Below are 25,807 nucleotides of genomic sequence, written 5' to 3'. Positions count from 1 at the left end.
TTAAAAAAAAAAAAAGAGTTAGCTTGAGAATTGTAGGTACCTCTTTGAGGGTAAATGTAATATCAGGTAGGATCAGAAAGACTGAGATTGTTAGCTGTGGTTTCTTTCAATGGAGTTCTTCCCGTTAGGAAGATGGCAGCAAAGTCTTTGTGGGTAAATGGAGTCACCCTGCAGAATCTAAGAGTATGAAATGTGTACCAAAACCTGTTAAAAGGTGTGGCCACATACTGGGGGAGGTGCATGGCATGGTGTCTGCAGTGACATATTAATGCTTAGCAATTGGTATTTACTAACCTGTACATTGGAATCACCTCCAGTGTCTTGATGTGAAGGAAATGGCATAAACTTAGAAAATAATCAAAAGGAGAGATTTCAAGGGTATGTGAAAATAAGAAATTTGCTCTGGGGCCCTTTTTCCTCCAAGTTGGAGAAGCAGCAGCTGGTAGCGGCCATCATTAGACGGGACCTTCAGGATAAGCAATGACACCTGCCGAGGGAGACGCCAGAGCACTCGTAGGTCTTGGTAAACATGAACAACTAATTAATTTTCACAACACCCTTGTGAGTCAGGAAGCAGCATTTTCTGAGCTTTGCAGATGGGTAAGTGTCAGCTTGTAGATCTAAGTGATTTGGCCCCTCTCGCAGTGAGGCCAGGCAGGGCTGGGAATAAGTTGCTTCATTGGAAAGGCTTGGAGGTTGAATTCAACTTCCATATTCTCTCTCTGAATCAATATTGCACTGCTTCCCTTTAATGAAAGTGCTTCTTCTTCCTATAAAATAATAATGGGTGGTGCCTTTGCCTGTGAGTATGTGACCACCAGATATCGCTGTTCCTAAGAATATATAACCACTGCACTTCAAAGGGGGCTCGGAAATTGTCATATCTGACCTCCTCATTGTGTCGGAATAATTCACTTGCTCACCATGAACACAGAGCTCACTGATGCCAGAGTACAAATTCGAGCACTCGCTCACTTATCTTTGGACCCATTGCCCAGCTGACTTTCAGCACAATCTTCACATGGTCTCCTACTGACTCCTTTTCTATGGAACTGGAGAGAGAGGCATAGACTGAAAGGGGGCCGTGCTGGACCTCTCCACAAAAGCCGTCACCTCCAGCAATTCATCTGACTCTTAAATCTCCTGCGCAGCCTTTCTGTTCAGAGACTGCCCAGACTGCGACTGAACAAAACCAGTCATCAAAAAGCCACCACCGGCTAGGCAGCCCGTGCTGCCTCTCTAGCCTTCTCCTACAGCATCCATCAAACTGCTGTCCCTGCGCCACTGACCCCAGTTCCCTCCTCAGCACCTGCAAGATGCCTTCTATTTGCTCTTTCTGAGAATCTTTATTGCTGTCAACTTAATATTCTTTCAGTAGATGGTTATGAAATCCCGTTTATAAGAGCCACAGACAGTGAAATGATGAACAGAGAGAATAATTAACAAAAGAAACTGCTTTATAAAAAGGTGACAAGGGCTTTAGTAAACATGTGTGATATTGGAGAACAGGGGAAGTTTACTACTTATTATTGGTAAGCACTGAGGACACAAAACAATATTCCTTGCACTTCAGAAAATTTGTAATAAAATCAAAAGACAGAATAAATGATGTGCAAGCTGGCTCCATCTCAGAATGGATGGTTAGGAGCTGTGAGAATGTGGTGCTCCGCTGTGTTACAAGATGCTGCTGTATAGAAACAGAATAGTAATAAATTCAGTCATTTATAAGAGCAGAGCCGCTGACGTTACAGCAGCGGTAAGGGCGGGCATCAATACAACATGGCTCCCTGTACACACAGTGGCTCCTGAATATCAGCTCCCTGTCCCTGTAGAGCACCACTCAGAGTAGAGCCAAAAGGATCTGCCTGCCCCACATGCTGCCTTATGACTTAATGTGCCAGGAAGGAACTGTGTGGCCCTGAAACATAGGCACACACATGCTAAACTGCATTAAACACCACAGGAGAGCAGATTGCCATGGGTCTGAATAATATGAGACAAATGCAATTTTTAAAAGGGTCAGAAAAAAAGTCTCTTTGAGGACTGACATTTCCTGTGAGACCCTAAAGGACATGCAGCAAGCAGAGAGAGAGGGCGCGAGCGCTCGTCTCCAGGGGAAAACACAAATGCAGAAAGGTGGAAATGAGTTCCATGTACTCTGGAAGCCTCAAGGAGCGAGGAGCGATGCTTAAGATGGCCAGAAGAAGTGAGCAGAGGAGAGGCCCTGCTTACCCACAGACCAAGGACAGCTTGGTGCTTAAACTCAGTGCAATATGAAGTGAAAGATGTGAGTGGAGGAGACGCCTCTGCTGGGTGTGTGGGAGCTGGAGAGCAAGGGCTGTGAGAAGTCAGCTCCTGCCAAGATGCTCAGGACACGCAGTGGACCGGGCTGTGTTCCAAAATGAAAATCTTAGTTCTAGGCTGTTCCTTCTTTATTATTGGCCAAATTTTATGTACGTATCTTCGATTAGAAAATGTAAGGCTGTTGCTGTTATTTCATCTTTTTCCCCTTCCTGAAACACATGTCTCCCAATCAAAATATTAAGTCTTTTAGTATAAAATGTCCATGGCTCAGTAACCACAGTTTACTCTTCGACAAGTCTTGAATGTTTGCATGTGGGCTGGGTATTGTTTGGGTCTTACTGCCACCTGGTGGCTGGGAAGATGTTTGTTTGTTTGTTTGCTGAACAGGATGCTCTCCAAACGGTGAAGGGGAGATGTTGCTGGTTCTGGAATGGAGAACTGCTGGGTGATATGTATTTGTTTCCTACAGTAAGCCAGGCTTTGTTACCCCCTCTCTTCTCCATACATAATTATCTAGGGTTTCAGTGATCTCTCTGTTTTACGTTTCTCCTGTCCCTGAGGCTTCCATTAGGAGATCTGCTCCTGGATGCAGAATGAGGCAGATGCAAGTGCCCAGGAGAGCGGGGAAGAACATGAAACCCAGCCACACTCTGTTCTAAGTTAGAGGCAGAAGGGTTACAGTCGCTCAAGGACAGGCATCTTTCTCCCAGTTTACAGCCCTGATGTCTCCGTACAATGACTTCCTTGCAAAACTCAGACCTTTATTGTCCCCCTAAGGCTTCTGGTTTTAGGATTAGCCTATGATATAGTCTTCTTTTACAAGACCCAGCAAGATCCCGGGAGCAAAATCCATGCTGACCTATGTGTTTGGCTTAGTACTGTTAACCAGGGGTATGCATGGGCTGTTGCAATAATGAATGTTCTTTAGGAAATGGAACTGGGAATGTGTGCCTCTGTGTTGCCCTCTTCCAGCTTACTAGAATACATTTCCTTCATTGTAAATCTCTTCTTCTTCCAAGGTCTCAAGCCACTCGTTTCCGCTGGCATCAGCCAGCGCCTTTTGACAAGCAGCAGACCTGGGCAATAGATAATGTCTATATTGGGGATGGTTGCTTAGACATGTGCAGTGGCCACGGGAGATGCGTCCAGGGAAGCTGTGTGTAAGTCGGAATATTTCTACTGTCTAAATATCTTGGCTTATTCCATTCAGGGCCTTTCTAGAACTGGTTTTGTCGTCATTCCCCGAGTGACTAGCTTTTGCATTTTCCTGGCACACGGTACTGAGCTAAGAGTTGAACTGACAGTCAGTGTAACCACTTTCCTTTAGTGATTAGCACCTGAACAGCAGCCGCATTGTCAAGAGAAATCTGAACTGTAATTGACAATATTCATTTTTCTTCTGTTTCTGTGATGCACTTGAACCTTGAAAAATATAATAGAAAAGTTTCAGGAGTTCAATAAATTCTCATCAAAAATAATATGTTAAGTCTGGATAGAAGTAAGAACATGCGTTTGTTGGGATGTAGTTGATAACTCTAATGTTGTTTTTATATAATAAACATATATCAGATACAAACATATCTGATCAATTTATGAAGCATATTTCATGGAGAACCCTCCATAGCATTCTCATAGATCTTTAGCAATTTTGGGAAAATCTACATTTTAAGCATTTGGATAGACATGTATACAAATACATACACACACGTGTACACACGTACTACAGCCTTTTATGTTTCATTTTCTAAAATTGTGCTGTTTGGTTGAGTGTACAGATGCTAATAGAGAATGGATATGATCTTTTCGACTAATCTTCTATAGACATGGAAAAATCCGGCCTTGATCAATGATTGTATTCCATATCCAGGATGACTCTGAAGAGCCCTGGGCAGCCTCCCTGAACAGAGAGCTGAGAACTCTGTCCAGGGATGGCAGTGATTATCCAAGGCATGGCTGCTATTTAGCACACAGCCGCTTGGTTCTTAAATCACTGGAGGCTTCTGTGAGAGAGACCAATTCCATACATTATTATCCCCGGAAATATGGTTGGGCGACTGCAGTCATTCCTGTTCACATTCAGTACATTGTTTAAGCTTGTTTCTGTCCCTCCACCAAGCCTGGAGGAGGTTAATTCAACCTACAGTGTTGTTAAGGAAAGCAGTTGATCTTTAGCAAAGAGCTGCAACTCTAAAGAGCAGTAACCTTTCGGGTCTTAAAATCCTAAAACATCCCGGTCTTTTCCTAAAAAAAACATTGGCTTCCATAACGTGGGAATACTCACAGGCTTTCTCTGATGTTGACTCTGCCTTTCTCTTTCTCCACATCCAGCTGTGATGAACAGTGGGGAGGCCTGTACTGTGATGAGCCTGAGACCTCCCTTCCCACCCAGCTCAAAGACAACTTCAACCGAGCCCCCTCCAACCAGAACTGGCTGACTGTGAGCGGTGGGAAGCTGAGTACAGTGTGTGGGGCTGTGGCTTCCGGCCTGGCTCTCCATTTCAGTGGGGTAAGGGCTGGGCTAATGATTTCCCTTCTGTCCACCCTCTAAGCTCCTCACAAGTCCCACGAGTTCCTTTTAAAGATGCAGTTACCCTCAATGCTTAATCATGATCCGAACTTTGAACTTTGCACAAATCAGGCAGCATTGAGCATTTCCAGTATTTTCCTACCAAAAATTTGAGACTATTTAAAGACTCAGCTGGGGACAGCATGGAGAATATTTAAGAACACATTTTTAAAGGATTTACATAGATTTCCATCCTGAGAAAGGGGCACCTGTGCAGTATGTGTGTTGGGGGTGAAGGGGGGTTCTAACTGGATCAAGCTATAATTGAAAACACTTGAGCTCACCACACATTTGGGATTAAAGAGTAAAAATGTAGGAAATGAACTTCAGTGTTTCTTGAATGTATTAACAACTTTTATATCAATCATTCCAGGAAGAGTAACTAGTAATCATCAGTAATTACTGAACATTTGTATTTGGAGCATATTATTTTGTATGTGGCAGAAGCAATATTTAAAAACTTTCTTTTGGAAAAATTATATTCATTCTATCCTGCTGCTAAATTTTACCTTTTTAACAGCAAAATATCTCTAGTACATTGATTAGATAGGCAAATTCATTTAAAATAAATAACCAACTCACACTCAACTCTTTATTTTAACTATACATATCATAACCCATTTATCATAGGGTTTATATTGGTGCCAAAGAAGTAGTCCTATATTATTTATATCTAATACTGTACCCACGAGTAACAATATATATATAATAATATATATAACAATATATATATCATAATTTTTTTTAATTGACAACACTAGGATTCAAGATACTCTTCTACCTCAGGTAGAAGTGGGAGTGGCCCAGATGTCCACATATGTTCAACTGACAAATACCTACTTATCAAGATTAATTTATAATTAATATAAATGACATTAGCTCTGACTATTTAAATGAAAGGCATTTGGGGCTGGAGAGATGCCTCAGTTAGTAAGTGCCTGTATGCATAAAGACTTGGATCTCAACATCCATGTAAAAACAAGGCCTGGGCCAAAAAGTGGGAATGGGTGGGTAGGGGAGTGGGGGGGGGGNGGGTCTGGGGGACTTTTGGGATAGCATTGGAAATGTAATTGAGGAAAATACATAAATAAATAAATAAATAAATAAATAAAACAAGGCCTGGTAGCCTATGTAACCCTAATGCAGGTGCAGGGGTGGGTTGGGGGTAAAAATTAGAAACAGCAAGATCTCCAGAGCTCATTGGCCAGCAAGTCTAGCCAATCAGTGAACTCCAGGCTCAAGGAGAGACTCTGCTCAAAAAATAAGGTGGGGCGTGATAGAGAAAGACACCAGCATTTACCTCTGCATGCATGTGAACACATGTAAACATACACCCATGTGTACCCATACAAAACAACCACACTCCTTTAAATAAATAAATAAAATTTAAAGCATTTTAAAGGGCATTGCAACTCTCTTGTAATTAAATCATATAAGTATTTCAGTTGTAGTTAATTTTAATATTTTATTAAAAATAGTTATGTCTGGGGGCTAGAGGATGGCTCAGGAGTTAAGAGCATTTGCTGTGCTTCCAGAGGACCTGAGCTTGATTCCCAACACCCACATGGTGGCTCACAACTGTCAGTAACTCCAATTTCAGGGGATCCAACATTATACACACAGATGTAAATAAAGTAAAATAAATAATTAGGTCAAAATGTTACTGCATTAATAACTGGTGTTTTAGAAAATGCTAATAGTTGAAAATACATTAATAAAAACTTTACATACTTACTCTAATTCCAACTTTTACTTTGCTTATATAATATGTAATATACATAATATATATGGAACCTCCTTAGAATATATGACATAATGTACGTATATGAGTCTTATATTAATGTCTCAGGTACTAAATTTGAAAGTTCAGCAATCATGAGCAGCGCATCATGCTAGAAGGTAGTGTGAGAGATGATAGGACAGTCAGATAAGTGTAAGAGAGGTAATAACAATAACCATGAGCCTTGAATTACAAAAACGAGATTTAAATGAGAGAAAGAGAAAAGCTGTAATCTGCAGGATCTGAAATCAAGATTGCTTACTGTTGTTCTTTTCCTGTCCTGCTTCTTTTCCTTAGGGCTGCAGCCGATTGCTGGTCACCGTGGATCTGAACCTCACTACTGCTGAGTTTATCCAGTTTTACTTTATGTATGGATGCCTCATTACGCCGAGCAACCGTAACCAGGGAGTCCTGCTGGAGTACTCTGTCAACGGAGGCATCACCTGGAGCTTGCTGATGGAGATTTTCTATGACCAGTACAGCAAACCTGGGTTTGTATCTGTTCTACCTTCAGTAACTAGGATATGGAGGAAAATGCTTAGTAAGGCATTCTGGGACTGGGCAGGGGCGGGGGACACTACAGCCTACTCATTAGTAAAGGACACCTCTGAAACAGGAAAAAACAAAAACAGGGAGAACTACACAATCACTAATCAGAGGTTTGTTGTTTTTTTTTTTTTTTTTTAAGAACAACTTTCACACCCGAGAGTAAGATTAATTGCTAGATCATAATGTGAACAGTAGATAAACTTAGTGCAAAAAAAAAAAAAAAAAGACTGTGAAGGCTGAGTATATGATAATTTCAAAAATATTTGGAGAAACACAACATTTGTTTACAAAATACCTACCCAGTATACACAAGAAAACAGTAATATGGAATATCCTTAAGATGCCTAGGACATATTAAATTCTTTTAAAACCCTAAACAGCCATCATGTATGAATTTCTAAACGTATTAGGAAAACCAAAAAGCAGTCATTGTAGCCATTTAGAAGTCCGAGGGGCGGATGAGGTGGTGCCCCCTGAGGTCTCGGTAACTGTCGCCTGGGGCAGGAAGATCCTTGGAGAGTGTGTAATGAACACCACACTGAGACCCCCATCTCAACAACAACAGGAAAAAGGCAAGGGAAGTGGAATAAAAGAATGCTGAGTCATCCCCTCAGGGCTCAGCAATCTGTGGAGAAGATGGAGCAGAGGAGTGTAAGACCCAGAGGTAGGGTGAGTGCCCTTGAACTGTTTTCCAGATATAGCAGGACAAAGGCACACATGACAAAGACAGCACGCAAGACCTGCACAAGCTTAAGCCAGACCAAATCCCAGCATAGAGCAGGGGGCTGGGCACAAAATCCCACCTCATACACAAGGAGCTAGTGGCACTTGACTGCTTCAGGAGAGGGAACAACAGTTTTCTTCAGTGGTGTGGCACTTGGTGCATCAGGCATATTCCACAGCAGACCCCATGACCAGTATTCAACCAACACAAGCAATTGCATAGGGAAAGAGAACAGAATGTGAAGTTGTGTCAGAAGGGAGGTAGGGAAGGATCTGGGAAGGGTTGGGGGAAAGAGAATGAATATGATCAAAATATACCATGTGACATTATCAAAGAAAAGGGAAAGAGGTAAATTATGTGAAGTATTTCAGTCGCAAGGGAATGAGACAAAGAGGGATCTAGCAAGCCACCTAACATCCTCCTCCGGCCTCCACGTGTCTAGCAAGCCACCTAACGTCTTCCTCCGGCCTCCCCATGTCTAGCAAGCCACCTAACGTCCTCCTCCGGCCTCCACATGTCTAGCAAGCCACCTAACGTCCTCCTCCGGCCTCCACATGTCCATACAAGGACAGGAGCATCTGCACACCCACACATGCACATGCACCACACAGAACACACAACAACAGTAAGAATTTTAAAAAAGAGATGAGCAGATGAGCTCTAACATCAAGAGACATGAAGAAATAAACCTTGGAGAGCCCAGCCTCAAAGCTTCTGGTCTCTAACCGCCCGGGAACAACATATTTGAGGGTGTGGGATTCACAGATTACATTTTCCTTCCTTAACGTCAACACTAATGTCCTTCATGTCCGAGGAATGCACAAAGTGCTTGACGTGTCCAAAGCCCGTTTACATGAATCCTAGTTGGTCGCTATCTAGAATGCAACCTCCTATGCTGGGCAGATGGAACCTTAAAAATACACAAAACAACAACAGGAAGGGCAAGCAGATGGCTCGGTGGCAGAGTACTGTCTAGCATATACAAGGCCCTCAACACCAAAAAGGAAAAATTAACAAGGAAATGCATGTTAAGAAGGAAAAATCACTACATCTCTTTAATGTGAAAGGCAAAGGTTTAATGCGACTGTTATTACAGCCCTTAGCTTTAAGATCCATCCCAAGGTTAACATGGATGGGAATTTTAGCACTAAGAGGCTGCTCTTGAAAGATGGCTGGAGCGAGAGAGAAAAGGACGATGCTCTCTGCACAGGAGAGAACTAAGGAAATGTTTCCCTGAGTTCTATGAGCTCTGCATACAATGAAACGCGTGGTTATATTGCTGGCTCTCAATGAGTATGTTTTAATTGCAGTTGTAAATGTAAGCGTCATATCTACATGATGAGTTTGTATTGGAGCATTAAGCTATCTGCCCTTGGTGACTAAGTCAGAAGACATGCTGAGGTTATTAGTAATTCTCCATCAGCGCTTCTTCCAATGAAGCCCATCAGCAAAGTGTTGTCTGTGCCACAGGCAACTGAGACCTGCTTACTTTGAGGCTGAGGCTTAAACATCCTACCACAAGCTGGTGTCCATATCCCCAGCCTGTTGCTTGCAGTTAGCAGATTAAAGTAAAAAGCAAAGGGCCAAGAAGGAAAGGAAGGAGGCTGAAACCAACCCTTACGGAGCAGGAAAAATAAGGTCAGGATTGGCTTGTATCTCTCAGAGTATGCAGAGTGTAGACGCACAGTTACCTACCTAACCAGGGTCGCAGATGTCCACAGGTAACTCAAATGGATAGATAGCTATGGAATGCTTACATTGCTTACAGTTTCACTAATGACTTGTAAAACAAAGCCAGTGAACCAGGGTCCACACCTGGTTGATGTGTTATTTTAAGGGGAAGAGTAGGGAGATGGAGTGTATCTGGGAGGAGCTGAGGATGAGTAGGATCAAAATACATTGTATGAAATTCAATGGAATAATTAAAATGTAATAAAACCATTTTTAGTTTGTTTCTGGCTGGGGACATGGCTTAGTTGGTAAAGTGCTTGCCTTCCAAGCGTATTAGGAACCACATTGGATACCTGGTGTTCATTTAAACGCCACGTCTAGTGGTGTCACCTGTAAGCTCGATGCTGGGAAGGTAGACAGGATCTCTGGAGCTCTCTAGCCAGCCAATCAGTGAGCTCCAGGCAGTGAGAGACCCTGTCTCAAAAAATAAAGTGGAGAGCAATTGAAGAAGACAGTTTGGCCTCCACTTGCCAGCATACATATTTGCATGTGCAACTGGAGAGAGAGAGAGAGAGAGAGAGAGAGAGAGAGAGAGAGAGAGAGAGAGAGAGAGATTGAGATTAAATAATGTCCTCACCACCCTGGGATATAGTGTTGCTTACTGCTGTTTCAGATCTTCCCCTAATATGAAATATTTAACAAATATTTTCCTGACTCTCACCATTTTCCGTTAGATTCGTGAATATCCTTCTCCCTCCTGACGCTAAAGAGATTGCCACTCGCTTCCGATGGTGGCAGCCACGACATGATGGCCTTGACCAGAATGACTGGGCCATTGACAATGTCCTCATCTCGGGCTCTGCAGACCAGAGGACGGTCATGCTGGACACCTTCAGCAGCGCCCCAGTACCACAGCATGAGCGCTCCCCCGCAGACGCCGGCCCTGTTGGGAGAATTGCTTTTGAAATGTTCTTAGAAGACAAAACTTCAGGTGATTTGCTCAAGAACACTAGACAAAGTACATTTAAATGCAGTTGAGGCTTATCACAAATGAAACTGGGTCCTTTCTGGGTGTTTGGATGCTGTAAAATCAGCGAAGAACACCATTCTTTTCTACTGTCAGCATTCCCATCAGACATCGATCTCGTTACTGTCACTGCAGAACAATGGGAGCGACAGCTTTGTTTCTGTTTCCTAGTTTCTGCTTTGGAGGGAAAGAGCCAACCTTTCCTGGCCTGTTGCTGCTGCTGATGGTGTTTGGGTTTGGGTCAGGTCTTTCTCTGTTATTCAGGCTGCCCTAGAACTCACCAAGTTGGCTGCCTTCCAACTCACAGTGATCCTCCTGGTTCCTTTCTTAGCATCGAAAGGCAGAATGTTGAATTTTCTGCAGGTCAGGCACATTCACAGTGGCATTTCATGTTTCAAATCATGTCTCAGGGTTCACTTGCTGTAGGTCTCCGTCCTATCCTTCACCCTCAGCAGGGATAGGTCAGTGATGCTGGCAGCTGTGGGAGCTGCACCCCATTCTCACTGAATGCTTTTCATTTTATAGCAATAAATTTAAGGTGGTATCTTATATTAAGTCTGTGGCTTTGCCATCCCACATGTATTGATTGTATTAGGTAAAACACAGTATGGTCAGATACATGCCAGTAATGTTTAGATACCTGTCTCCTCCTAGTGACAACAGACATCCAGACAGTAAGACACTATGTCTCATCCCAATAGTCTAGCCCCAGCCTTGAAAAAAATGGCATGTGGCCAATTTTACAATAATAAAAAGTTTCCAGAGAAATGGTATACCTAGGGAAATTTTTAACTTAAGGAATTTTAATAACTTTAAAATGTTTTATTATAAAAGCAATAAATTATTTTCAGGTTATGAAATTAAGGAGAAATACAGAAAATTGCCAAGGATGAAAATTAGAATCCCCCAGGGATAACCAGCATCACTATTTATAAAATAATTTCAGTGTTTTGTATGCCTTAAAGAAATATTTTAACAAAGTTGGGGTCTCAAATTTGATGTATTTTGTAGACTTTTTTTTTCCGTTAGGATTGAGTCTTCTGTTGTTGTTGTTGTTGTTTCAAGTCCTTAAGTGTCTTAGAAGATAAATTTTTGCTGATTTTAAACTCCAGTATACTTTATAACTTGCTATTGACGAATCTTTATACTAATTAATTTTATTTCATTCATTAGGATATCATGTGGCACAAGGTGTAACTGCAGATAATAATCAAATGCACCCGGCACCCTCGGGAGGCTGGCAGGAGGGTTGTGGTTTGAGAAAGGCTTGATACAGAGAGAAAGAAGAAATGGGGGTGGATGAGGAAAGGAAGAGGAAGCTGCCACAGAGAGTCCCTCGCAGAGATCTGATTCAGAACTTTGCTAAGTTATTCATCTGGTTTTTTCCCTGTGTAATAGTTTACATAAGTACATTTATAGTCAGAATAATTTAAATATTACTTCTGTAATGATAAAAGCCAATATAATCAGATTTAAGCACCTACCTAGTATACATGCTGGTTTAATTTGACCCTGCCTGTGATGCACAGAAGTGTTTTAGAACCCAGAGCATCTATCTGCTCACAGAAGCAGTTCTGTGAGTATGCAGGAGACTGGCGGCCCACTGAGAAACCTTTCATCCCGCCTGCAGCATCCGAGGAAAGGTGCCCCTAGGGAAACTGCCTCTGAATATCACTGGAGTTTGAATGTTCATTCACATTGATTTGTGTCCTCGATCTCTGACCCCAAATTCCTCAGAATGAAGACACAGATAATGGCCATCATCCCATCAAGCCATGCGAATTACAGCAATATGTTTTTCTGCAGGCACAAGTGCTCAGACCAAAATTAGACTCACTATGCATGTAGCCTAAGTAACAGGAAAATCCCTTGGTCTCTCTGGATCTCTGAGGCCAGCTGCCTTTGCTGTGCACATGCCTGCCCCAAGCCTCAAGTTTTGCCTGTTAGTCTCTACATTGTAGACATGGGCCTAGCTAGAAAGCTTTGAAAGTTGAGGTCAAAGTATATCATCACCTAGATACAATTTACATTATTTGTTTTTTTTTTTCATTTCTAACTTTACTAGCTAATAAATATAATATAAAATTACCTCTTCCCATTGGACATAATGATACAGGCCTGCAATCACAATACCCAGGAGCCTGAGGCAGGAATATCTCAAGCTCAAGGTTAGCCTGAGCTACATTGATAATTCCAAACCAGCAACATCAAATAGACTGACTAAAATATAAACAGATAAATAGATAGAATGATAGATAGATAGATAGATAGATAGATAGATAGATAGATAGATAGATGATGGATGGATGGATGGATGGATGGATGGATGGATGGATGGATGGATGGAACCGTGAAGGAGGTGAGTATCTATGTATATATGTATTTATGTGTTCATTTGCACATTTGTGTGGAAAGATGGGGCTCAATACAGAAGATGTATTCTGCACTAATAATTCATGATCCTGCTTCTTTAAGTACTTAAGGAGTCTTCCAAATTTGTTCTACCTTTAGACTTTTTGCTCAGTACAATTCCTCAAAGAGTTACTGTTGATCTGGTTTAGAAAGTTTGAAATTATTTTAGAAAATACTTTTCTGGTCCAGTGACAGGCCCAAAGTAGGATCCAGGTCAAGGGGAGGTTCCAAGGCCTGACACTATGGAGTGCTCACAAAAAGGGTCCTATCATGACTGCCTTCCAAAAGACCAACAAGCAGCTGAAAGAGTCAGATGCAGATATTTGTACCCAACAGATGGACAGAAGCAGCTGACCCCTGTTGTTGAATTAGGGAAGGCTGAAAGAATTTGAAAAGAAGGGCTATCATGTAGGAAGGCCAATTAATTTGGACCCCTGAGATCTTTCAAACACTGGATCACCAGACAGACAGCATACACTCCCTGATATGAGTTCCCCAACACACATACAATACAGGACTTCTGGGTCTGTGTTCATTCAGAGATGATGCACCTAACCCTCAAGAGACTGGAGACTGGGAGTTTAGAGGTCAGGTGGGGTTGGGGATGGGAGCATCCATGTGGATACAGGGTGTGGTGGGGAGGAGATGTGGGATGTGGAGCAATTGGAGGGTGGGAGGGGAGGGGTGGGGAATGGAATATGGAGTGTAAAAAATGAATTACAAATAAAATTAAATTTAAGAAGAAAAAAGAAAACAGCCTCAGTGCTGCTGATATAACAAAAAAATACTTTTCTAGATTACTTAACTATACATACCTAAATATTCAAGTATAAAGAACACTAATGAGATAAACTTAGCATTTTACAGATAATCAGTTTCTTTTTTGCTGATGTTTTATGTTGTTGGCACAGTCTCATGTAGCCCAGGCTACCCAAGCTTGCTATGTAGCCAAGGTCACCTTAACTCCAGAGTACTGGGATTACAGACAGTATATGCCACCATGCCCAACTTAATCTGAGCTTTTTAAATAATCTCTTTATAGTATACCTTAATTTTTGCCAGGTTAAGTTCAACGGAACACATTAGAATTCTAATGTAGTCTTTGTGACTAACTACATAATACAAAGCTTAGTTTTTCTCAAATACTGTCTAGGCCTCCAAAAGTATTCATCCAGTCAGAGTGGTTTCCTTCCTGTGAAGAAGAAAACAGGGATTCCTTGAAATAGTTCTTCTATGTGTGTTGAAAAAATTCTAATGATCTTTTGATAACACAGTACCTATGGTTAATGATATACTATTGAGCTGGACATAGTGGCTTCTACCTATAATCACAATCCTCAGGAGGCAGAGACAGGAGGATAACCATGTGTTTAAGGCCCCCCTGGGCTACACCATTCGTTCCAAGACAAAAGACTATAGAATGAAACCTTTTCGCCAGAAAACAAAAACAAAAACAAACAAACAAAAAAAACAGAAGATGATAGATGGATGGGTGGATGGATGGGTGGATGGATGGATGGATGGATAGGTGGGTAGAAGGATGGAAGCATGGATGATGAATAGATGGATTGATGGATGGGTAGATGGATAGATAGATGTGTGAATGACACACATTTTATTTTACAATACATCGAGGAGCTGGACATAGTAATACATGTTTGTAATCTAACAACCAAGAGACTAAAGTAGGAGGATCAGTCCTGAGTTTGAAGCCAACCTGACCTACAAAGTGAGACCTTGTCTTAAACACCCTACCCCTCAAAAATGTACTATGTACCTGTCAGTTAAAATCCATGTTATAAAATGTTTATATTGGTTTTTATTTTATGTGACATATTGTATATAAAAGAGATTTGTACTTAATTCTAGGTCTTGGTTAACATGAATTTTTACTTTAAGTCCTTGCTAAATCTATCATCCGATTTTTTTGCCGTTTTTGTTCAGTGAATGAGAATTGGCTCTTCCATGATGACTGTACAGTGGAAAGATTCTGTGACTCCCCAGATGGTGTCATGCTCTGTGGCAGCCATGATGGACGAGAGGTGTATGCAGTGACTCATGACCTGACGCCCACTGAGAACTGGATCATGCAGTTCAAGGTGAAGTTACCATGGTCTCAGTCACACAAGTTAACCACACACTAGCAGCCTAGTCAGGACCACCAGAAAGATACAGGTCGTCTAAGATCTCATTGTCTTCATATGTGCTTTGAAAGATAAAACTTATTGTTAAGGTAATATACAGCTCACCTAAACATTACTTAATGATTAAAAAATATTGTACTTCTATACTATCTCAAGGTAAAATTTCAGAGCTTAAATAAAAGCAAATATTTACAATCAGGATTATACACTTACAGAACAAAATATTGGTTTAAAAATGTAAGATACTGATTGTAACTTACTAAGTCACTATATAAAAATTAAGTTGGCTGGGTGTGGTGGTGCCCACCTTCAATCCAGGCACTCAGGAGGCAGAGGAGGAAGCAGATCTCTGGGAGTTCAAGGATAGCTGGTCTATATAGTGGGTTTCAGGCCAGCTAAGGCTACAAGGTGAAACTCTTGTCAAAAAAAAAAGGGGGCATGTAAATTGTTTCCTTATGAGACTAAAGCTATAATAGTTATTTCTACTTCTTTTAGAAGCTCATTCAGATGTTTCCATAGAACAAAAGTGATGGCATGAATTCTAATCAGAATTCATGCCAGGAAGAGCTTTGGATAACATTTTGGCCTGGATTTATTCTGCTGTGTTCTGTCTACCTGAATCCCTTTGTGTTTGCAGAGTTGCCACACTATGGCTGTCACCACATTGAAGGCTCTGTGCTTCTGTTATCATCTTGTTCTACTGCATCTTGCTTGTCAGTGAAAGTGATTTATTGAGAGTTATAAATTATATGACAAAATAGTAACATTAGCAAGGCTGGTAGCAATCCTTCTTGGTCAGTTATTCTGCCAAACACAAGTGCCAGACCATTAGCAAAACAATTTGTAAGCATGGGCCCAGGCCTTGCAATGAAAGCAGCCAGTGTGGGGGAGGCGCTGCTTCTAGCTTCTCTCCCAAATCCTTACACAATGTACTTGGCACTTTTTACAGTTTGTCACCTTGGGCAACCATGCCAATGTCCTGTGTTCACCAGCAAAACAAATAATGAACTGAAAAATCCAGGTGGTAGACATCAAGGGACCTGGGCCTTTCTTACAGCCAGTTCTTTGGGGCTGAAATCTGTAATGTGGTTTTAATGCCTTGACAATCTTCATTTTCTGTTTATTAGATCTCTGTTGGATGCAAAGTGCCTGAAAAAATTGCCCAGAATCAAATTCACGTGCAGTTTTCTACTGACTTTGGCGTGAGCTGGAGTTATTTAGTCCCTCAGTGTTTACCCGCCGACCCAAAGTGTGCTGGAAGCGTTTCTCAGCCGTCTGTGTTCTTCCCAACTAAAGGGTGGAAAAGGATCACCTACCCACTTCCTGAAAACTTAATGGGGAAGTAAGTAGAAAGGTAGCGTGTAGCTGCGCACCCAGGAGGCAACCACGGCGACTGCCGTCAAATCTGAAATTATGTGCAATTGTGGACAAAATGCTCTCTTCCTTCCTGACTTCCATGATGAGCACACTTCATGTTGTAATCCTCAGACTTGGAGGATGTGGTCCTCAATAAATGTTCCTGTTAGGTCCTTCTCTTTTCTAAACCCCAGTGCCATCAAATAGAATTAGAACAGTAATGACCTTGGAGCCAGATGCAAAGCCAGATGCAAGGCTACCGTACTAGCCTTGTAGACTGTGCTCCCATATAAACCTGTCTCACAGATCCTTAGTAGAGCGAGGACCAAATCCCAACCCTCGCTAGTTGCACAGCACCTAAGTTCAGGCCATTGTATAAGATGGCGTGCAGGTTTTATTTTTCTCTCATCACATTGTGCACTTGCAGTGCAGTATAATCAGCCTGGAGCAGTAGATGAAACCGTGCTCTGGAAAGTCTGTGGATAATTTAAGGTGGTTCCAAAGATCCCCTATCTACTGTGAAATCAGAAAAGTGACGCATTGAGCACAATGACAGGTGGGCTTCTACTAAATTAACCATAGAGTCTAGCTAGGTAAAGAGGCTTCAGAGGAAACAGACCATGATGTATGAGCAGGACGCAGGCTCTGAATAGGGCAAGTACACACTCAAGCCTGTGCGGTCCCATAGACAGCATTATCAGAGTGGATCAGAAGAGCTTATGCCATCAAGATGCTGGGAGGTTCCAAAACAACAACAACCAACAAACAAACAAAAAAAGCCCAGTCTACAGTGGTTCAATCAAAAATGAAATATCCTGGGGCGTGAGAGACAGTGCAGCAGTTAATAACATGGACTGCTCTGGGAGCAAACCTGAGTGTGGTTCCTAGCCTCCACATTGGATGGCTCACAACCCCCTGAGGCTCCAGCTACAGAGGATCTCACACCCCCCTCCAGCCTCTCACAGACACAGGCACAGGCCCCACCCATCGAAATGTACATTTGCACATAGTGAAAATTAAAACGTTTTAAAATACTTTATAGCAAAAACTGTAAAGATACGTAGGCTCTGGGACTGGTTGGTTTGAAATTTTAATAGTGGCTTTAAGACTCTAGGAAATGGCCCAGTACGTAAGGACCCTCTCTGCCAAACCTGAGGACCAGAGTTAGATCTCTGGGACTACAATGAACATCCTGGCATGCATGCTTGTACACACATGCACACACATGTACACCCTCACACAAATAAATATAATAACAATAAGCTGTACTTTTATATTATTTCAAGGGCCCAATTGTCTTGTTCTCTTATCCATTATCTCTCTATCAGTGGCACTGGTGATATTGTCAGCTCAGAGATGGTCCCCTGTTGAATATATGATGGCTCCCAGAAATCTAGACCAGAATGCTTCTGTATTATGTCGGCTAGGAGAGGAGATTGTTTTCTTTCTTAGAAAGCCAGAACGAGAGCCCTGTTGAATCCTATTGGTACAAATTAGCCAATTCCTAGGCCACTTAGGAATTTCTCTGTCTGTCTTCATCAATCTCTCTTTCTGTGTGTGTATGTGTGTGTTGTGTGTGCATGTGTGTTGTATCTCTTTTCCATATGTGTGTGTATGTTGTGTATTATCACACACACTATATATATATTCTGTATACCATTTACATAGTATGCAAATATAACATGTGTTCAGATAAAAGACTTTTGCTGTTGTATAACCGATGTGCTCACCACATAAAATGAGATATAGAACATTTACATTGCCCTAGAAAGTTCCTTGCTTTGCATTTTTAAACCAGAATCATATGACTTATTTTAATATAAGGTTAATTAGAGCCTGTTGGGTTTTTTTTTTACCCAGAAGACAGAGAAAAGCAATGATGAAATTAAAAATCTCTGGGAAATTGTCCTTTAATATAACCCTTTCAAAATTGTTTTCTAATTACCATAGTTACTTTGAGAATATTGATAATCTTCAAGGAATTGAGAAGTTGCTGTTTGCTGAGCGCCTGAAGGCTGTGTGCGTGCTAACAAGACTCTGTCATGGACTTCACTAACCTCCTATACAATTTCAGAGGTGTAATTAGCCAATCTAAATGCTTCCACAACCACTGAAGTTCAGTTCATCTTGTTCATCCAATCAATAAATGGTCCAATTAATTGAAAAGACAGTTCTCAAAGGAAGAAACACAAATGGTCAATAAATTCTCGAAAAAAGTCTTAAATATCCTTAGCCATCAGAAAAATGTAAACCAAGATTGATTTGAGATTCCATGTCACCCCATCAAAAATGGCATCAAGATGATAAATGGGGATAGGTAGGGTGGTTCAGGGGGTAGATGTACTTGCCACCAAACCTGGGGCTCAGAATTCCATCCTTGGAACCCATATGGTGAATAGAAAGAACCAACTCCAAGTTTTGTTCTGACCTCCACATGTACACTGTGACTATCACACACACACACACACACACACACACACACACACACACACACCAGTTAGATAGATAGATAGATAGATAGATAGATAGATAGATAGATAGATAGATAACAGACAGATATAAAAGGATTTTTAAGCAATAACATCAAATGCTGGTGAAATTACAAGGAAAAGAAGAACTAATATTCATTACTGTTGGGGTGTAAACTTGACAGACACAATGGAATTCCATATGCAGAGTCCTCAAAACATTGAAAAGTACCATTTGACCCAATTATACAACTCTAGGATGTACAGTAAGAGGATGTTGCAGCAACAGACCATAGTATCCTTGTAGATCCTTTTCTATGATGCTTTGTGCACAATAACCAAGAATCTCCACTGCCATCTTCTGGCCTCTCCAGGTAGTGCACACACACGGTGCACAGACATTCATGCACACAAAACACCTATACAGATAAATACCTTAATGTGGTATATACCCACCATGAAATTTAATGCAGCTACCAAGAAAAATGAAAACATGACATTTGCAAGAAAATGGATGCAGCTGGAAATCATGATAAGCAAACTAAGCCAAACACTGCAAGTTTTGTTTTATCTACAGAACCTAGATTTAAAACCTGCCGTGCATACCCATGTGTGTAGAAAAGAGATCACAAAACTAGAAAGGAGATCATGAGAGGGGAGAAGGGATTTCAAGAAAAGTGTGGGATACTGAAGGCAGTGGAATTCAGTAACAATGAAGCAAGAATTGGAAGCAACCAGAAGTAGAGGAGCCAGCCAGAGAGGGGGAGAGAGCATGGGGGAGGGGAACCGGCCAGAGGAGGAATAGCAGGGGGAGGAGAACCAGCCAGAGGAGGAATAGCAGGGGGAGGAGAACCAGCCAGAGGAGGAATAGCAGAGGGAGGAGAACCAGCCAGAGGAGAAAGATGACATGGGGGAGGGGAACCAAAGAGGGGGGAGAGAGCAAGGGGGAGGGGAACCAGAGAGGGGGCAGAGAGCATGGGGGAGGGGAACCAAAGAGGGGGGAGAGAGCAAGGGGGAGGGAAACCAGGCAGAGGGGGCATAGAGCATGGGGGAGGGGAACCAGACAGAGGGGGCAGAGAGCAAGGGGGAGGAGGGCTGGGGAGGAAAATGAATTGGAATGAATTCAATCAAAGTGTAAGGGCTCATGGGTCAGACACTTTGTATACAACCCTAAACTTTAATTTTAGAAACAAGAAAAGGGAGTCTGACTTCTGGTTCTAGAGTACACTGTAAGATAATCCTTTCTTTAAAAAGTCCCCACTGATTCTTATTTTGCAAATTCCTACAGAATTGTGTAGAAAGCAGCTACACAGTTCCATTACTAGAAACTGGAAGTTGCAAGTGGTCAGATACGTTTTTATTAACTCAGTTCATCCACAGAGATAACTGCAGTGGGTTTTTTTTTCTCATAAGCACTGTGTGTGTGTGTGTGTGTGAGAGAGAGAGAGAGAGAGAGACTCTGAATAAAGTTAACTTTTGTTTTTCATTCCTTTGCTTTTGCCAACAGTCCTGTAAGATTTAGGTTCTACCAAAAGTACTCAGATGTGCAGTGGGCAATTGACAATTTCTACCTTGGCCCTGGATGTTTGCACAACTGTGGAGGCCACGGAGACTGCCTAAAGGAACAGTGTATCTGTGACCCGGGCTACTCGGGGCCAAACTGCTACTTAACTCACAGCCTGAAGGTACTGTGAGCTTTTTCCTTGCTGACTGGCCCATAACCAGTTTCTATACACGAGCGTCTGTAGCAAGGTCATGTGTCTGCCTTTCCCTCCTACAGAGCTTCCCTTGTCTGTCTCACTATGTAGCTCTGTGTACAGCAGGCTGGCCTCAGACTCAGACATGTCTGACTCTGTTTCTCAAATGCTGGAAGGTATGTGCCACTATGTCCAGCTTTTTTCTTTAAAAAAAAAAAAAAAAACACTCAGCTTAAAGTCAATATCTGCCTTGTTTAAAAGATCTTATTTTTACAATTGGTACAAAGGAGAATGAAGCAAATCCTGTTACAGATAGCCCTCCAAAAACAAATATTCAAACATGTTGAAACACTGCTCAAACTTTTTTCCCAGACAATTCTATGGTCTAACTTATTAAAAGCTGAAATGTGGCTGAGTCGTTTTTGACATAATAGCTGTTCAATATGTAAAGTCGGTGTAGCGTCTGAACACAGATATCACACGTGCATTTTGTTTCTGTAGATAAGCAGAGACATACGTCATTTCAATAATTGAAAAATGTCACAGTAACACAGTCAGCTGCCAGAGATCATGGCTCCTACCTCCAGTCCTGGACTGTACAGTGAGTTCCAGGGCAGCCTGAATAGGAAATCCTAAATTAAAAAAAAGAAAGAAAAAGAAAAGTACACATAATTGAAGCCTAGCAAATATTGAAAATAAAATTTAAAGATATTGCTCATTTGTGTCTAAAGAAAAGGCCTGAGACATCCTATGGACATTCAGGTGTCATTAATATTTCTCAGATAAGAAATTCTGTGAGCCTGCATTGTGAACTCTAATTCAGTCTTGTAATGAGAGCATGCGAGTTAGCCACGTGTTTCTTCCAGCTCGTGTTCTTACATATGAACATTCATTTATTAAAAATTGTACTCATTTCCTCACCATTAGTGAAGCACAGCCAGACGGGCTTGTACTCACATGCCTTTAATTACAGGGTCAATTGTGCTCCCTGTTTGAGGAAATGAGACTTAAATCATTTAACCACACAAGATAGGACTCTCTTATAGAACTGGGGAAATGTATAGAAGTATATAGAGATACATAAATACTGTTTTTACTGCAAGTCTATGTCCCCTTAAAAAAAAGATAAAATTATATCACTTCCCTTCTCTGGGTATTGTAAATTTTCTGGGATTTAAGGTCTATAAAAAATAGTATTTATGTGTTTGGTTTTAGTGGTTATGTTTCTCGGATAGCTGAATTATTTTATTTCTTTGGGCAGAAAAAGATTGCCTCCTGATTCTTTCTAGCCATTAAGTTTCTCTGATTTTGCATTTATTAAGATTATATTAAAAAGATACTGACACTTTGACCTTGAATCTGCACTTTAATGTGTGTTAGAAGTTTACATTTTTATATCTTAAAAATAAAAGAAATTATTACATTTCATTTAATCAGTTTAAATTATCTTCAGTGTATGGTAGAAAGTAAAGTAATGAGCATAATCTATAGTCTTTCAAGCATATCTTTGCAGACGCTGAAATCAGTTCTGTTGTTCTTAAGTCCATCGTTTCTACCTGAAATCATTATCTTTAACTTCGTCCCCTGACCCTTCCACTGCCCCGCCCCACAGACTTTCCTGAAGGAGCGCTTTGACAGTGAGGAGATCAAGCCTGACTTATGGATGTCCTTGGAAGGCGGAAGCACTTGTACAGAGTGCGGGATCCTCGCTGAGAACACTGCACTCTATTTTGGGGGATCCACTGTGAGACAAGCTATTACTCAAGACTTAGATCTCAGAGGTGCAAAGTAAGTTGCGTTTTTCTCAGTCAGTCCAACAGTTGACATCACTTGTTATCAGGACTCAGGATCTGAGTGGCATCTTTGGTCCATCCTTCTGAGAGAGACTGTGCGCTTGCGTTTAGATTCCTGCAGTACTGGGGACGTATCGGCAGTGAGAACAACATGACATCTTGCCATCGGCCTGTCTGCCGGAAGGAAGGCGTGCTGCTGGACTTCTCTACGGATGGAGGTATGTCCTAGGGGGGACAGCTATGCCTAGGAGCGCATCCCACATCCGTCCAACACCCTCAGAAGCAGAGTTTTTTGACAGTGACGACCACGAAGAAAACAACAGCTCTGGCTTGTGCTACATGTCACACAGGCAAAAGCTACCCGCTCCCACAGAGAGAGAGAGTATCCACAACCCACTCTTCCCCCCCCAGCACCCCCAGATTCTTTCTCCCACATATCTCTCTCTGCATCATGTCCTCTTTTTAAATAGACTTTTTTTTGTAAGAGCATGAAAAAAATTTTTTGAATGATTTTCTGAGTAAAATATGCTTGCAAAAGAATCTTAGGTCCAACAGCTTGGTACACACCTTGAATCCCAGCCCTTGGAAGGCAGAGGCAGGTAGAGGTCTATGAGTTCAAGGTCAGCCTGGTCTACATAGTTAGTTCTAGAACAGCCAGAAGAACATAGTAAGACCCTGTCTCAAAAAAAAAAAAAAAATCCTAAAACACTGTTGTGTCAATAGCATAAATACCAAAGGGACGCTATAGAAAAACCTCACCAATTGTAAAAGTATCCAGAATTCATGAAACCATGTTAACAAAATTGTTGTATTATTTTATATTACTAATATAATTAACTTATATAACTATCAGGCCATTAATACAATGGGATATTCAGGAAAAAAAATGTTTTGAGGGCTGGAGGGATGGCTCGGGATTGAGAGCACTGGTAGCCAGAGGGGCAAGGTTTGGTCCCCAGCACCCACATGGTGGCTCACAGTCACCTATAGCTCCAGTTCTTGTAGCCTCAGTAGGTAAAAGGCACCCAAGCGATGAACATTCATACATGCAAGCAAAACACTCCTACACACAAAATAAAAGTAAATAAATCTTTAAAAATAAAGTAATTTAATAATGTCGTTGATATAAAAAACAATTCCAATGGAAAGCAGTTAAAAGGTGTTTTTTTTTTCAAAAGGAAGTATGTTTTAGCTGGCAGATAACATTCTGAATAACTAGCTAATAGATTAGCCAGAACTGTCTCAGACTAGTCATGTGTTGTAAATATTTTTCCCACAGTCGTATCAAGCAATAAGATCAACTTCTTATCATTCCAAATAATTACAAATTATATGGAATTTTTTCTTTTTTTAATTAGATATTTTTATTTACATTTCTGTTATCCCCTTTCCTAGTTTCCCCTCCGAAAATCCCCTATCCCCTCCCCCCCCCAACCCACCCATTCCTGTACAAAATCTAGAACTACTGGTCTAGAAATGAGCATAGGGCTCTTCTTGAAAAATAGGCCTCTTAAGAGTCTAGAGATTAATTTAAATTAAATTAATTAAAATAAAAATTAATTAAAATCAATTTTAAAATAATTAAAATTAAGAATATATAATTTTTTACTTCAGTATATTTACTTTGAGCAAGTACGTATAAATAGCCTTACATTGTGATCAGCTTTTTATTGAAGCCATGATTACAAGTGTCACACTTAAAAGTCCCTAGATTCGGTTTTCACTGCCGGGGTAAACATCTTCTTAGAGAGCATACAGAACTTACAATTGCTGCTGGTTTGTGAGTTGCCGTCCTGGTGCTAGGGAGCTGATAAGTTTGGGTTTTTATAGGAATCACTTGGACCTTGCTTCACGAGATGGATTTCCAGAAATACATTTCTGTGAGGCACGACTACATCCTCCTGCCTGAGGGGGCCCTCACCAACACAACTCGACTTCGCTGGTGGCAGCCTTTTGTCATCAGCAATGGGCTCGTGGTTTCCGGGGTGGAGCGTGCGCAGTGGGCACTGGACAACATTCTGATTGGTGGAGCAGAAATCAATCCAAGCCAACTGGTGGACACTTTTGATGACGGTAAGAAGAAGGCTCCAAACAGCATTCTCTCTGTCCGCTGTGGGTGGAGGCATCATGAGACTATTCCATAGCCAGCCCCTTGCAGGGTCCTCCTTCATGATGCTCAACCGCTGTGAGCTGTTCTCGGCCACAGTTGATAATTCTTCAAAGTTCCTCACTTGCTGAACTGTCGACTGAGAACTTAAAGAACATCGCTAAGTAAAGAGTGCTTTTATTATAATTCATAATCACAATACCCAGAACATTTTAGTCCTTTTAGTGATTTCTGTTCCATACAACACATGCTACAGAGGCCTAGGAAGAAGCAGAATTTCTACCCAGAAAAACAGTTCCCCTTTTATAGCAAAGTGATCATTCTAGCAGCCTTCAGTAGTGCTGTCCTAAGCTTGGGCTCTGCCCCGAGATTTTTATATTAAAATAGTCATGTAAAATAAAAACAAGCCTTTGTGGTAAACACAAAAATAATTTAACATCGAACATCATAGTTGGAGAAAATAACGTACGGCATTGTTTCCTGCTTTCTTAACAGAAGGCTCCTCCCATGAAGAAAACTGGAGTTTTTACCCCAATGCAGTAAGGACAGCAGGATTCTGTGGCAACCCATCCTTCCACCTCTACTGGCCAAATAAAAAGAAGGACAAGACCCACAATGCACTCTCCTCCCGCGAGCTCATTATACAGCCAGGATACATGATGCAATTTAAAGTAAGGGAAAGTGATACCGGAACTTCCATGTGGGTTGTGGGAAGAGGGACTTGTTCTGACACCCAATGATTGAGGACACCCATTAAAAGACACTGTAACTTGTGGTAACATTTTACAAAGGCTTTCTTCAGGTTATTTGAGCATAGATAAAATAATCTGTGGAAATGTGAAGACACAGTAAGGAATATAGCCTGTTATAGCTCATATATATTCATCTGCCAAAATGAAAGGCTCCTGTCGGTGCCTGGAACCCATACCCCTCAATCCCCCTGTCTAACCTCCATCACCACACCCCTTCCCTCAGCCCTAACCTCTATCACCACACCCCTTCCCTCTGCCTAACCTCCATCAATCACCACACCCCTTCCCTCTGCCTAACCTCCATCACCACACCCCTTCCCTCTACCTAACCTCCATCACCACACCCCTTCCCTCTACCTAACCTCCATCACCACACCCCTTCCCTCAGCCCTAACCTCCATCACCACACCCCTTCCCTCTGCCTAACCTCCATCAATCACCACACCCCTTCCCTCTG

General features: G+C 41.6%; 1 protein-coding gene across 4 annotated transcripts in view; it reads left to right on the top strand.

Annotated features, from left to right (window-relative positions):
• The window catches only part of Reln (reelin), a 438,806-nt gene that overhangs the window by 388,794 nt on the left and 24,205 nt on the right, over nucleotides 1-25,807 (top strand). For all 4 annotated transcript variants that reach the window (XM_021163945.2, XM_029477127.1, XM_029477129.1 and 1 more), the window contains 11 exons: nucleotides 3,324-3,464; nucleotides 4,633-4,810; nucleotides 6,948-7,141; nucleotides 10,329-10,585; nucleotides 14,978-15,132; nucleotides 16,305-16,519; nucleotides 20,509-20,686; nucleotides 22,311-22,486; nucleotides 22,603-22,709; nucleotides 24,322-24,564; nucleotides 25,094-25,269. In XM_021163945.2, the coding sequence (XP_021019604.1) occupies nucleotides 3,324-3,464; nucleotides 4,633-4,810; nucleotides 6,948-7,141; nucleotides 10,329-10,585; nucleotides 14,978-15,132; nucleotides 16,305-16,519; nucleotides 20,509-20,686; nucleotides 22,311-22,486; nucleotides 22,603-22,709; nucleotides 24,322-24,564; nucleotides 25,094-25,269 (2,020 nt within the window). The remainder of the gene's footprint in view (nucleotides 1-3,323; nucleotides 3,465-4,632; nucleotides 4,811-6,947; nucleotides 7,142-10,328; nucleotides 10,586-14,977; nucleotides 15,133-16,304; nucleotides 16,520-20,508; nucleotides 20,687-22,310; nucleotides 22,487-22,602; nucleotides 22,710-24,321; nucleotides 24,565-25,093; nucleotides 25,270-25,807) is intronic.

Source organism: Mus caroli, chromosome 5 (assembly GCF_900094665.2).
Source record: "Mus caroli chromosome 5, CAROLI_EIJ_v1.1, whole genome shotgun sequence".
Classification (NCBI taxonomy): Eukaryota; Metazoa; Chordata; class Mammalia; order Rodentia; family Muridae; genus Mus; species Mus caroli.
Note: the sequence above shows the minus strand (reverse complement) of the source record. Positions and strands in the feature narration are given on the sequence as shown.